This window comes from Sphaeramia orbicularis, chromosome 21 (assembly GCF_902148855.1).
Source record: "Sphaeramia orbicularis chromosome 21, fSphaOr1.1, whole genome shotgun sequence".
In the NCBI taxonomy this organism is placed as follows: Eukaryota; Metazoa; Chordata; class Actinopteri; order Kurtiformes; family Apogonidae; genus Sphaeramia; species Sphaeramia orbicularis.
Window position 1 is genome coordinate 13,861,554 of NC_043977.1, and position 15,572 is coordinate 13,877,125.

Here is a 15,572-nt window from a genome sequence, read left to right on the forward strand (position 1 = left end):
AAGCATATTTTTACATCGGCGTTTTCTCCGGTTTTCTCACCCCTACCCCCTCCCGGTTTCTGCATCTGGTTCAGGTGGGGGTCATTCTCACCCTTAACCTGCGATGCTAATGCAGTCTGTGGATTAAAATCCGCAGATTCGTCCATTTTTTCTGTTTTGAAAAAGGACAAAAAATGACGAAGATATGGTCAGAAATATAACGCTTGCTTTACATCGCTCTAATAACACTATATCGCTATAATAAAGTAAGTACATTTTATTTATAGAGCACTTTTCACAGAGGGAGTCACAAAGTGCTTTACAATGCAAGACAATTAGCCCTTTCATGCATGAATTATGAGAACCTTAATCAAGATTTTTTTCGTGAGTGTTTTTATTCCTCTTTAGGCATGAAAAAAACAACAACAATGTGATTGAATTATTTTTTTATGAACTGATTTTACATGGAGTTACAAAATCATGTGTTTAATTTGAGAAGCAAAGAAACATGTATTTACTGATATACTGTGTGAAAACTATGAAATAAAAACATTTTTAATGCTGCTAATCGGATTTTTGTCACATTTTACTGATACCTGCATGGAGATAATATGCAAAAAAACAAACAAACAAAAAAAGCTTTTTTTTTAAACAAAACAAAAAACTTTAATTACAGTTTAACACCAATTAGCAATTTTTTTTTTTTTACAGTCAAACATGTTATGGCAGATCAGGTTTATCTAGAACAGCAAATTTACAGTAATAATGTGAATTACAATGTGTGGGATGATACATAAGCATCTACCGCAGGCATGTCCAAAGTCCGGCCCGGGGGCCAATCACGGCCCGCGGTCAGATTTTCTACGGCCCACAGCTTGGGTTTTATAATGTATTATTTATGGCCCGCTTGGACTGTTGAACCGAGTACATGAATCATAAAAGGTTCAAAATGCAGTTCCTCCTTTCACCTCATGGTGGCAGCACCACTCTAACTCTATCTGGTTCTGTGACTTTGCCGTGAACCTTTTTCGCTAATTTCTAACCATGGCGCCTGTAAATGAAAAAAACGGAAGTTGACAGTGAGGGCCGCCGCTTCCAGGAGAGATGGGAGTTACAATTTTTTTTCACTGAAAATCGAGGTGATTGTGTTTCCCTAATTTGTCAAGAGACTGTTGTCTTGTTTAAGGAATTCAACGTAAAGAGACACGAGCAGACAAAACATGCTAACGCATACAACAAGCTAGCAGGGAGTGAGCGCTCCGAAAAAGTGAAGCAAATTCAAGCTGCTTTAAACTCACAACAGTGACTCTTCATGTGAACCAGTGAGTTCAGTGAATTCACCACCAGGGCAGGCTACCAAGTTGCCAGGTTAGTTGCCTATAATTGCTGGTGTTATGTACTTGTAGATGTGACACAAATATTACTTTCTGAATGATTTTGTGAAAGACAAGAGTAAGAGTCATATGTTTTCATCTTAAATGTTAACAGACTTTGCATTACTGAGTAATATATGAGTAATGATTACTCATATAAGTCATGTTTAAAATGAATGTGGGGTTAAGATTTTTATCAACTTCTTGGATGTTTAAGATACTCCACACGGTTTGTTCTATGTTATCTGACTCCATATGTGAAAGGAAGGCAGAATTTTTTTTTTTTATTTTTTTTTTAATTTGTTCACACCTGAGTGGCTTAGATTTGGTTACATTGCCATTTAAAAAAAAATGATATTTTGACAATGAAAATAAAGTTGTTTTTAAAATTATCGCTTTTATATGTAATTTTTACTGTTTAAAAAATGTCTGAAGGGACCACTGGCCCCTGGCAATGTCCACATTATCAGATCTGGCCCTCTTTAAAAAAAGTTTGGACACCCCTGATCTACCGTGTTGGCTGATATGGAACTAAAACAACAAAATCCATAAATATATAAGAGAACCCCTTTGAACAGCTGTCCACTGTAGTGACCACTATGCATGAAAGGGTTAAAATACAGTTTAACATACAATTTAAAATGCATATAGTAATAACATAATAATAATAACGCTGTATCATTTGTTTGCCCCAGTTTCAAACCGTCATATCTCCGGTTGTATTGGCTCTATCCATATCAAATAAAAAGTGGGAGCGTGTTTCAACTTTCACTTTCACTTTCAAATGCAATTATCTCCAGTGGTCTACGAGACTGACTTCCGATGCTACGACGTGTTGAAAATGTCATGTGATTCAGTCACGGAGCTGTGACCGTGGACCCCTAAGGGTTAAAGGTGGGGTTGGAGATCCTGGAAAAATGGTTCGAGCAAGCTACGTTTTGAAAATATACAGTTCGAAAGTCCAAACCCCTTTCTTCAGACTTCCCCCCCAAAGCCACGCCTCCATTGTACGGATTGTACTCACAGAGGGGGGAGGAGGGAGGGACAAATGGGAGTTAAATTTGATAGACATATCACCATTCAATCATTTCGATGGGCCGGTTAAAATGATTGGATGGTGTTTTTTCAGTCCTGTCCATTCCACAAGTGACTAAAATTTTGTATTTTTATGTTAGAGCATTTAATTACTTGGTTGCAATCAGGGTGTGAAGGGGATTTTAAGCAATATAGTAAAAAAAGCTCCAGGTCAACATCTCCTACCCCAACTTTAAGTGATTTATCACCATTTATTATAAAATTATCCTCTGCATTTGGCTTGTTTCCGTAAAAATCATGTATTTTCTTATATTTATTTCACTGATCATGTCGATGTTCATTAAAGCTCAGAGTAAATTCAAAGGTTGTTGAATCAAAAACAGAGAAAACTGAAGAAAAGTGACTTTTTTTTTTTTTTTTTAGCAAATCTATCAATAACTGAACATAAAACAAGCGTCTCCATCCACTGTCGTTGATCCAACTCCATGGGTTTTACTGGTGAATCAATGCTGTAGCGCGTCCAAATGGGTCATATCTGATAACAGTGAAACGATGACAAACTGCATTTTACACCAATTATTTTTTGATGGGATCAGTGGATCAGAAGTTATTAAATATTTCAGATCAGTATTTGCTTTTGGTCGGCGGTGGCTGTTTGGGTCTTTATGGGTTAAATAAAGTAGTTTCTCTCTTTTTTCCTCTGCCTCCAAACGCTTCTTCTTTCTCTCTTGTTTTGTCTGTTTCTCCATTTATCTCTATCTTTCCACTTTTCATGCTCTAACTTCATCCCACTGTGGTCATATTTGCAACACTGAAAGCATGTCTAAAGGCCTGTCATTGTGAGTTACCATGAGTCTCTTCGGGACACCGTCCGTCAGGCTCTATAGGTTTCTTAACTTATTGAGGACACAGTTCTATTAGAGCCATGCAGCGTTACAGGGGCCCTGCAAACACTGCTGACATGAATGGTGTGTGTTTGTGTGTGTGTGTGTGTGTGCAGTTGTCTTACTCTGTGGAAGTCTTGGCCAAGGTGTCACAGGAGCTGTAGCTGACCCCGGAGAAGGCCTCCTTGCATGGTAAGGTCCTCATTCCATCCATCCAGTCACCCATAGTCCCCATTGAGGGAACCTCAGAACTACTTCTGTCCAACAACAAGTTGGCGGGCCTGAGAGGAAGAGAAGTTATATGAGGAATTTAACCGACGATCGGAGGAAGAGTATAAATAAATGAATAAATGAATACATTTATTTTTGGTTTTACATCAGTCATTGTACTAGTACATCAATTGTAATAAACATAAAAAGCAAAAAAGGAATAGGCTAGAAGCAAAAGCTTATTTTTTTGCCTATCCTTTTCAACTAATACACTGCTTACGTCAACTTAAATGTGAACAGCATCGAGCATTTACACCAAAATAATAACAAATAAAAAATAAAAAAAAAATTAAAAAAAAAAGTCAACAACAAAAACATATCTACCATCTCCATTCAATATTTCTGAATAATTTAAACTTAACCCTTTCATGCATACTGGTCACTACAGTGGACAGCTATTCTTTAGCTGTTCTCTTGTATATTCATGAATTTTGTTGTTCTTTTCGTTGTTTTTTTTTTTTTTTTTTTTTACAATATATCTTTATTATTAAATTTTAAGACATTACATATCTTTTCTGACATGAATTGGTAACCATTTGTAGATCTCTCCTGAGCATAAATCCCCAGAATCACAAGCCCTCCCCATAGTTTTCACACAATTTATCAGTAAATTCATGTTTCTGTGCGTCAAAAATTAAACGTGTGGTATCCAGCTGAGTGGACATTTTTCCAGCTTAATGAAAAATAGATTCATAAGAATTTTTGTTTTTCATTACCTCCGCCAAGGAGGTTATGTTTTTGCCAGGGTTTGTTTGTTTGTCTGTTTGTTTGTCCGCTAGTGTGCAACATAACTCAAAAAGTTATGGACAGATTTGGATGAAATTTTCAGGGTTTGTTGGAAATGGGATAAGGAAGAAATGATTAAATTTTGGTGGTGGTCGGGGGTGGGGGGGGCCCACGGGGGGGGGGGCACTGATCAGCCTTGGCGGAGGTCTGCGCTCTCCGAGTGCTTCAAGTTATTATTATTTTTTTTTACGTATTTTTGAATTTTTTTGAATTATTTTTTATTCTATTTTTATTATTTTTTATTTATTTTCAGAAGAAATTTTTCAATCTCATTGTTTTTTTCATACGTAAAGAGGAATAAAAACACTCAGGAAAAAAATTTGATTAAGGTTCTCATAATTCGTGCATGAAAGGGTTAAAGTACTCTTTTTTTTTTTTTTTAACTTCGTGAAAGGAGTGGATAACTTAAATGCATCATCAGGTCCATTCCATAATTTCACACCCATAATCCCAGTTCATTTAGACTTCACATCTGTCCCCACTCTAATCCACTCAGACATATCAGAATCTCTGAAATTCAAATTACTCTCTCTTAATTCCAAGAAACCACACCTGAACTTCGCAACAATACTATGTTCATCCTTCATGTTCCCTATACCTATTCAGAAACAATTCTTTATACCTCTTTTTAAATACATTTATGTTTGTACTTTTCTTTATCTCCTGTTCTAGATTGTTCCACAAAGACACTCCACAGCTTGTTATGCACATACTTTTCATTGTTGTTCTTACTTTATGCTTTTTAAAATTTAGCCCCCCCCTTAGATTGTAGCCTCCTTCTCTTTCCGTGAACATTCCCTGAATATTTTTTGGCAGTAAATTATTTCTTGCTCTGTACATTATCTGCGCTGTTTTAAATTTAACCAAGAGAGCTTAACAATAACAGATGAACTGATAAAAACACATAATTATATTATATAAAATGTTTTCCACTGTAGTCAGTTAATTATATTACAGTAGAAAACATCAGAAATCAGACAGTAACCCAATGAAGGAGGCACATAGGCAGCAGAATCAGCTTCATCAGCCAAGTATGGGAACACATTAGTCCACCATGTACAATTTCAACACAAGAAGCAGACCTCCGCCAAGACAGATCTGCCCCCCCACCCCACCCCCATTCACTACCAAAATTTAATCATTACTTCCTTGTGCCAGTATCAACATTTCCCGAAAAATTTCATGAAAATCCGTCCATAACTTTTTGAGTTATCTTGCTAACAAACAAACAAACACACAAAGCAAAGCGATCACAATACCTCCTGGTGTCCTGGTGGAGGTAATAAACATGAACACACTAAACCCATAAAGACCGACAAGACTCCTTCTATCTGTGTTTGGCGTGAAATAATTTTTGAACTGATCCCCCTGGAATATTTTACCGATATTATACATGACAGTGCAGATCAGTTCTACAGAGAGTGTGTGTGTGTGTGTGTGTGTGTATATTTATATATGTTCATATGTTTATGTATGTATTATTTATAGTGGATTTATATTGAATTTTTAGAGAGATCCGATCTATTACAGATATATGTTTATGTATGTATTATTTACAGTGGATTTATATTGAATATTTATGGAGATCCAGGCTATTAAGAATATATGTTTATGTATGTATTATTTATAGTGGATTTATATTGATATATTGAATTTTTACAGAGATGGTCTATTAGAAATATATGTTTATGTACACATTATTTACAGTGGATTTATTTTGAATTTTTACAGAGATCCGGGCAATTAAGAATATATGTTTATGTATATAGTATTTATAGTATATTTATATTGAATATTTACAGATATCCAGTCTATTAAGAATATATGTTTATGTCTATATTATTTACAGAGAATTTCTATTGGCAATATGTACAGAGCGCAAATTTGTCAGAGTTTCACACAGAGTGCAAATATAAGTTTGTGAGTGGATGAATTGGAGTCAGAGGGGCGTGCAGATGTAATCACACAAACCTATATGTACACATTACCACACACCGACCTCTGTTGCACACCGTAACGCATTGCATATTTGGCTTCTTAATGCAGCAGGGAAATCAAACCATCAAAAAAAAAATATTTCCATAATATATTGAACACATTCGGGAACAAGATTACTAACAAAATCTGCATCAGTGTCTGTCTAATGTCATTACCGTTTCCTGCGGTATATGTACCATGTGGCAAAATGTAACATTAGATTTGATTAGACTTGATGGTTTCAATTGGATCAAATCAAATTAAATGCACCGCGTTGGGCTTCGGAGCGTTCAGTCAACAGTGCAGGGTGAAGGAAAGGCTGCAGGCGGTGTTCTGAATAGCTCTGATTGATGATTGCCAAAGAGAGGGAAAGGGGAATGTTGAGAGAGGTAAAAAAAAAAAATGTACAGAGAGAGAGCAAGAGATGGGAATATTAAACCTAGAGAGTAGAGGGACACTCGAAGATGACAGAGGGGCAGCTATTTTCTCACTGTCAATCAGTGTGTAATATTCTGTGTTGGTACGACGCTGTGTTCTACAGAAATACAGTTCCCCTAAGACCTGCTGCTTTTATAAGGACACTGCGCACCTGTCTTGCGGAACAGTCAAAGGCACCTGCATCACACATTCAGTATATTATGTCCACGTGCACAAGGGGAATAAAGACGTGGGCAGGAGGCAAGGCAGCACAGGACAGAAACACAGCAGCGCTCCCTTAGGGGATACTATTCATAGCCTTGTAAATAAAAGTCATTAGAAAGCCAGGAAGTCCACTTGTGTCTGAAGGATTTGGACGGAGAGTCACAGGCATTCCATGTCCATGTGTGGGGACGATATATTCAGTAGACAGGGAATTAACCCTTTCATGTATGAACTACGAGAACCTTAATCAAGATTTTTTTTTCCTGAGTGCTTTTATTTCTCTTTAGACATGAAAAAAAAACAAAAAAAACAATGCGATTGATTTTTTTTTTTTTTAATTTTATGAACCTACAGGGTGGGGAAGCAAAATTTAAAACAAACATTTAGTTGTTTTTTCTCAGCAGGCACTGCGTCAATTGTTTTGAAACCAAACATATATTGATGTCATAATCATACCTAACACTATTATCCATACCTTTTCAGAAACTTTCGCTCATATGAGTAATCAGGAAAGCAAACGTCAAAGAGTGTGTGATTTGCTGAATGCACTCGTCACACCAAAGGAGATTTCAAAAATAGTTGGAGTGTCCATAAAGACTGTTTATAATGGAAAGAAGAGAATGACTATGAGCAAAACTATTACGAGAAAGTCTGGAAGATACTATTAAAGAAGAATGGGAGAAGTTGTCACCCGAATATTTGAGGAACACTTGTACAAGTTTCAGGAAGCGCGTGAAGGCAGTTATTGAGAAAGAAGGAGGACACATAGAATAAAAACATTTTCTATTATGTACATTTTCTTGTGGCAAATAAATTCTCATGACTTTCAATAAACTAATTGGTCATACACTGTCTTTCAATCCCTGCCTCAAAATGTTGTAAATTTTGCTTCCCCACCCTGTATTTTTCACGGAGTTAAAAAAAATCCACTCTGCTGGACACCATGTGCTTAATTTTAGAACCAAAGAAACATGTATTTACTGATCTACTGTGTGAAAACTATAACATAAAAATATTTTTAAAGCTGCTAATCTGATGTTTTCTTCCATTTTAACATACTCTAATACTAGCTTTTACTCACTTCATGGAGATAATATGCAAAAAAAAAAAAAAACAAAACCATTTTTTGTTTAAGAAAAAACAACTTGTTCATTACAGTCTATTCTTATTTATTTTATTTTTATTTTACCTTTATTTAACAAAGAAATCCCACTGAGATTAGGAATCTCTTTTGCAAGGGAGACCTGGCAAAGGTAGCAGCCATACAAAGTCAAAACAACATAAAACACATACACGAGACACAATTAACAATAAAACAGAATAACTATTCAACCTAAGTCTAATAACAATTAGCAATTTTTTACACTCAAGCATGTTATTGCAGATCAGGTTTATCTAGAACCGCAAAGTTACAGTAACGGTTTGCAGTGTATGTGATGATGCATAAGTGTCCACTGTGTTGGCTGATATGGAACTAAAACAACAAAACCCATGAATATATAAGAGAACAGCTAGAGAATAACTGTCCAAGGAGTGACCACTATGCATGAAAGGGTTAAAAGCAGTCATGCACAGAATGTTTGTCTATTTTTACCTCTGTCAAGTGAAACGGCAGAAATTTTCAGGAAATGTTGATACTGGCACAAGGAAGAAATGATTAAATTTTGGTGGTGATCGGGGGGACTGGTCTGTCTTGGCGGAGGTCTGCGCTCTCAAAGTGCTTTTCTAGTTTACAAATATTCTTAGTTGCAATATTTTTTATTACCTACGCCAAGGAGGTTCTGTTTTTGCTGGCGTTAGTTTGTCTGTCTGTCTGTCCGTGTGCAAGATAACTCAAAAAGTTATGGACGGATTTGGATGAAAATTTCAGGAAATGTTGATACTGGCACAAGGAAGAAATGATTAAATTTTGGTGGTGAGCGGGGGGGCACTGAGGTCTGCGCTCTCTGAGTGCTTTTCTAGTTTTTAATGTAAATAAAAAAATGTGCCTTTTTACTCATATTTGTTGTTTTGTCTTATAAATTCTTGCACTGAACCTTAGAGCTTTACCTCGATTTATTTTTACTTGGTACAATGACAGTAAAGAGATTCTGATTATCATGAGTAAACATTTTCACATCCTTGACCTCATATCTTATGCTTCTTCATTCATTCATTCATTCATTCATTCATTTGTTCATTCATTCATTTTCTGAACCCACTTTATCCTCACTAGGGTAGCAGGGGGGTGCTGGAGCCTATCCCAGTTACCAATGGGTAAAAGTGGAGTACACCCTTGACCAATCAGCAGTTCATCACAGGGCTGACCTTGTGCTACTGAATAGGTTAAAATATTTATCAAATATTTAAGGCGATAACGATATTTTTATAGACCACTGACTGCAACCTTTACTGAAGAGCCACTTTTTTTCTGTCAAATCAAATCAAATACTAAACACTGAATGTGGGCGCCTAAGTCTATTCAGTCTGAATTAGCCTAATGCTGTTCTGTGGTTGACTTTTTTATTATATCTTTGGTATTACATTTGATATATTTTGCCACAAAATAAAGAAAACATTTCATTTGTTTATCATTTCATGCATTTATGTAAAATGCACATTTTGACACTAAACATAAATGCAACATGCTTGGCCATTGTTATTTAAACAACAGAACTGACATTTTAGTTTAAATATCCTTTATTCTATGTATTGGTACTGCATTTTTTTATGACTAATTAATGTAAGTAATGTACAGTAACATAAAATAATAAATGTAATGTAATATAATGACTTTACAGGGTGGGGAAGCAAAATTTACAATATTTTGAGGCAGGGATTGAAAGACAGTGTATGACCAATTAGTTTATTGAAAGTCATGAGAATTTATTTGCCACAAGAAAATTGACATAATAGAAAATGTTTTTATTCTATGTGTCCTCCTTCTTTCTCAATAACTGCCTTCACACGCTTCCTGAAACTTGCGCAAGTGTTCCTCAAATATTCGGGTGACAACTTCTCCCATTCTTCTTTAATAGTATCTTCCAGACTTTGTCGTAATAGTTTTGCTCATAGTCATTCTCTTCTTTCCATTATAAACAGTCTTTATGGACACTCCAACTATTTTTGAAATCTCCTTTGGTGTGACGAGTGCATTCAGCAAATCACACACTCTTTGACGTTTGCTTTCCTGATTACTCATATGGGCAAAAGTTTCTGAAAAGGTATGGATAATAGTGTTAGGTATGATTATGACATCAATATATGTTTGGTTTCAAAACAATTGACGTAGTGCCTGCTGAGAAAAAACAACTAAATGTTCATTGTAAATTTTGCTTCCCCACCCTGTATACTTATAAAAAAAGACTATATAATTAGAGGATGGAGAAGCGATGACATGAGTCATTGGTTTTTCCTGGCTGTCACTCGGCTATTTATAGCCTGAGGTGACCATATTTGGACAGAATCGGTGGAACCACAGGAACCAAAGGGTTCAAGGGGAGCTAACATTAAGCACTAGCATAGTGACTTGTTAAAATGGTAAATTCCAATATTGTTAATTAAAGTTCTACAGCTGTTCTTGTTCTATGTTTCTTTCCTCCTTCTGTCTTGTTAAAGATGAGAGGTATCATCCAACTGACAAACTATAAATATTCAGTCTGCCTTTTGTTGCATTGATGCAACATTTTTTATTTAGAGGCAAATACAATCAGAACAATGTTATAATAGAGAAGCATAAAGCTGTCAAAAAACACAGACGAAACACACACTACACTAAGCCGACAAAGCCGGAGAAGAAAGGCGAGATGACATCTCCAACAGCAACAGGAAAAAGAGGGAAAAAATGGAAGAAAAGGGATGCATTTGAGGCAGTGGAGTGGGTGTTGTTATAATGATTGAGTCTTTTCCTGCCAGATCAGAGGCCTGTCAAAATGCTGAGGGGCCCCCCAGGACCCCCCGGAGAGACCGGTTTGTAGAATAAGGAGGGGAATTGGGCCTGGAGAGTGGGAATGGCTTGCGAGAAAAAAAGAGGGAAGTCTTTGAATCTCCCGAAGAGGACAGAAGAAATATTTTTTTTAATGGAAGAAATTCGGGGAGAGACTATTTACTATAAAACATGTGGAGTAAAAGACTGTTAGTGGCGCTTATTTTCCTGGTTTTCATTTATCCTTTTTAAGCCCCAAAAAACTGTAGTTTATACTAATATAAAACATATATCAAAGATGTCTTATTTATAACGTCTGAGCTGCAAGAACATGAATGTAGTGCCGTTCTGGTTTGGCTTATTGATCCTCTCCTCTCCTTTCACTTTCCTGTAGCGCTTCACTTTTTTCTCCTGTGATCTCCACTCTCCCTTTATCCTCTGCTTTCTTTCCCCTTCTCCTGTATCCTCCGAGAGGTAAACTGCAAATGACCTTGTTTCCCTTCCCTTATCATTTTCTTTGTTTCCTTTGCCGTTACATTTTCGGCAACATCTCAGGGCAACACAAGAGACGAGATGATCGGAGAGAAGAGAAGAGAGAGAGTACAGATACAGAAACAGGGAGAATAAAGAAGGGGAAGAAATCTGTCTGATGGTGGAGCGGGGCTGGGATCTAACTCCAGGAACTCAGAAAATACTCTGCTCAAGTAGAAGTAAGTGTAAAGACAGTCTACCCTTTTCTCCTTTACATTCCCCTGCTCCATATTTCATTCTTTTGACCTCTAAATAACCAGGGCTGTATAGTCTCTTGTTTTAGAGCTCTCCAGGGAAAACGGGAGAGGTGGACGAGGAGAAGAGCTTGAACAGATACACGTGTGGAAGAAAAGTGTAAGAGGAATTCATCTTTCACTTTGTTTCTGGGAGAAAAAAAAAAAAAAAAACTGCATGGAGATCAGGCTGCAACCTCCCAAACTGTTACACGAAAGTGATGATTACGAGCCAGTCGGTATCTGCTGGCTTTAATGTACTTTTAATCAATATACTTCTCAGGTGGTCTGATGGAATTGATCGAGCAAAACTGATTGAAGTGTGACATTTTAATTTGATTCCACTCAAGCATGCATAATTCTGACTCTGGACTCCTGGCCAGTGTGTTGCTTTAGCATGTGTACGAAAGATGGTTCAACTTAAACTATATTAAAACACAACAATTTGGAGGTTTGGTCCCGATTCTGTAGATTAATTGCACTCTACTAACTCCATCCATCCATTTTCCTGCCTCAGCTCAGATGTTTTGGCTTCACCCGAGTTGGAAACCTCATCCGCCGTTGCACGAATGCACAGGTTTTAGCTCAGTCCTACACTGCAAAAAATCTAAATCTTACAAAGTGTGTTTTTTGTATTTCTAGTCAAAATATCTCATCACACTTAAAATAAGATACAATCACCTAAAGAGTAACTTTTCAGTGAGATATAAGAACTTATTTTTAGACAATAGATCTTGAAAATTTTATGTCAAGAAATCTTACCAAGATAATTTTAACCTTTTTTTTTTTTTTTTTTTTTTTGCTTAATTCAAGATTTTTTTTTTTGCTTAATTCAAGCAAAAAAGTCTGCCATCTGCCTTAAAAAAAATTAGTTCAAGAAATCTTACCAAGGTTATTTTCACTTTTTTTGCTTAATTCAAGATTTTTTTTTTTTTTTTGCTTAATTCAAGAATTTTTTTGCTTAATTCAAGCATTTTTTTTTTTGCTTAATTCAAGATTTTTTTTTGCTTAATTCAAGAATTTTTTTGCTTAATTCAAGATTTTTTTTTGCTTAATTCAAGCAAAAAAGTCTGCCATCTGCCTTAAAAAAAATTAGTTCAAAAAATCTTACCAAGATCATTTTCGCTTGTTCCATTGGCAGATTTTTTTTGCTTAATTCAAGAATTTTTTTTGCTTAATTTAAGATTTTTTTCTGCCTAATTCAGGATTTTTTTTTTTTTTTTTTGCTTGATTCAAGATTGAAAAATTACTCTTTAGGTGATTATGTCTTATTTTAAGTGTGATGAAATATTTTTTTACTACAAATGAGAAAAATACACTTTTCACAGAAATTTGTGATGTTAAAACGAGGTCACAAGCCAAAAAAAGTTGGGAACCCCTGATGTATAGGGAGTTTTTGTTTAGTGTATACTTCATTTTATTTAGTATTGAAATGGTTTTTGAGACTTTTGTTTTTATATGATCTATATGTGGTTTCCAGTTGAAGTTAAATAAAATACAATTGAAAGAAAAAAAAAGATAATTATTGACAACTAACATGAGTGTATTTATCACGTCAATATTTCAAATCAACAGAAATAGGAGGTCCCAGTATTTAGGTCTGTATAGTGCATCTTTAAACCCTGTAAATAAACTCTGATAGACAGTGGGCTGTACAGTATATACAGGGAGTTTTTGTTCAGTGTATACTTTATTTTATGTAGTATTGCAATGGTTTTTGAGACTTTTGTTTTTGTATGATCTATATGTGGTTTCCAGCTTAAGTTACACAAAATACAATTGAAAGAAGAAAAAAAAAGAAAGTTATTGACAACTAACATGAGTGTATTTATCATGTCAATATTTCAAATCAACAGAAAAAGGAGGTCCCAGTATTTAGGTCTGTATAGTGCATCTTTAAACCCTGTAAATAAACTCTGATAGACAGTGGCCTGTAACCTTCCTTGGACTCCCGCTGGCCCATAATTAGTCTCTCTGCCAACAGCCAACCTCTGCACACTGGCCCCAATCCCTCTCCATCCACATGCAGGGACAGTAAACTGAGTGGGTCCCACCCCCTGAAGCCCCCAGATGCACAACTCTGGTCCCAGACTTTTGGTCCGGGCTTGCCGAGGAGAGGGGGGGGGGGTGTTCCATTAGCCAGCCGGGACAGCCCCGAGACAAACGAGGTGTGTAGAGGCGAGTGCAGCTGCTCCCGCTGTGCAACTGCCACCACCGCACTCACACACTCAGATACTCACACAACCCTAATAAATCACCGCTCTCGCCCGTGTCGCCAGCCTGTGCTCGCCCAGTGTTAAAAGCCAATCAGGAAAATTACATGCAAACTCCAAGGGACCTATTTCCACTTTCTTAAGAAATCATTAGTCAATGTTATGAGCTTTGACGTCTCCATAATACCGCAGCCGTCTGCCGGAGACCAAGTGCCTATACGCCGCCTCCGTAACCTGAACTGACAACGCTTCATAGGCTCTGGTGGCTGCTCCAAAGCCCCATGGGACACAACGATGGCTCCAGGAAAGACCATCAGAGGGTACGGAACATGGAAATTGTAATTGGAAATAAGAATTTAAATGGTTTTTGGTAATTAATGTGGGAATCAAGGTTATAGTAGTTTTGGATTTAAATTATAGTTTAGTTTTATTTAGTTTTAACTTTTTTGCCTCTAATTCAGGTAGTTTTAATTAGTTTTTAGAGCAGGTTTGCTAGTTTTTATTGCTTTTCGTTATTTTCTAAATTGGCTAAAATTTACTTAAGGGGTCAAATGAGTGGCCATTTTTGTCAAAAAAAAAAAAAAAGTTGTAAGAAATGCATAGAACTGTGTTGAAATAATGCTAATACATTTGTGCACAGACTACTGATATTATTTGACAGTGGAAGCTCTATTTTCAGAAATATTGGATTTGGAATAGCACGTGTATGTGAAAACTTTTGCTGGTGGACGAATGTGACATTACCCATGATGATCTGGTCAGTACCAGTACTTTATTAGTAATAAACTTATATACTTACTATTGCTAATTCTCCTCTTATTCATAAATGTTAGTATTGTGGATCTAAAACAATAACAGCTGACACAAAAACACAAAATGTGGCAGTGGACGGATGTGACATGGTTGTTACAGATCCCATCATACTGATGCTCGGCAGCCATGTCACCGTTTCCACAAATGATCCCTGTGCAAAAACTAGGATCAGAATTATTTATTGTATAGTTTATCATCATACTAAAGAGTAAAGAACAATATAGAATTGTTATTTCTTTATAAAAATGCTTATTATTCGAAAACTGTTGATTTAAAAAGTGCCATGTGACATTCTTAATGTATGTATTTGCGTAACATAAGCAGGATGGATCAGCACCATACTCCATACTGAACCTGTAAAAATAAAACGTGATACGTAGCAGATAATCTTGTAAGAAAACTTGGGGAATCTAAAAGAATAGAATATTTGTTTTTCAGGTAAATTCAGTAAAATATAACTTGGCCATTTGTGACATGAAAATATAACATTAATTGTGATGAAATTGGACATTTTTGAGCTGAAAACAGTTCATATGAGCATCAACATGTTGAACAGAACTGAAATCCTGTAAATTTGCAGAACTTGCATTTACCAACAAAAAGTTCCTTTGGGGATTCACTTCTATTGATTTCTTATGCACAAAGACATAGATAAGACCTCTAAGCAAATTTTAGCCGAAATGCTTAGCTTTAGTTTAGTTTTATATTTTTCAAATCTTCACCGTCATATTCAAATAAATCTCATACAGGACTCTGCTGCTTTCTCCCAACTTTAATCTCCATGTTGTCAGGTACAGTGGGGACGAGAAGACGACTCTAAACCACAAGTGATGATGAAGTGTCGTATGGTGCCGCTAGCTAAAACTGCTCGAGCGAAATAAATCTATTTCATATGAATCCAATATCGTCAAAGACAAAAACTAAGGGAATTT

At 36.1% G+C, this 15,572-nt stretch overlaps 1 protein-coding gene across 3 annotated transcripts in view; it reads right to left on the bottom strand.

Annotated features, from left to right (window-relative positions):
- Positions 1-15,572, bottom strand: part of epha3 (eph receptor A3) — a 333,749-nt gene that overhangs the window by 17,019 nt on the left and 301,158 nt on the right. For all 3 annotated transcript variants that reach the window (XM_030125112.1, XM_030125114.1, XM_030125113.1), the window contains one exon: positions 3,397-3,552. In XM_030125112.1, coding sequence (XP_029980972.1) covers positions 3,397-3,552 — 156 coding nt within the window. The remainder of the gene's footprint in view (positions 1-3,396; positions 3,553-15,572) is intronic.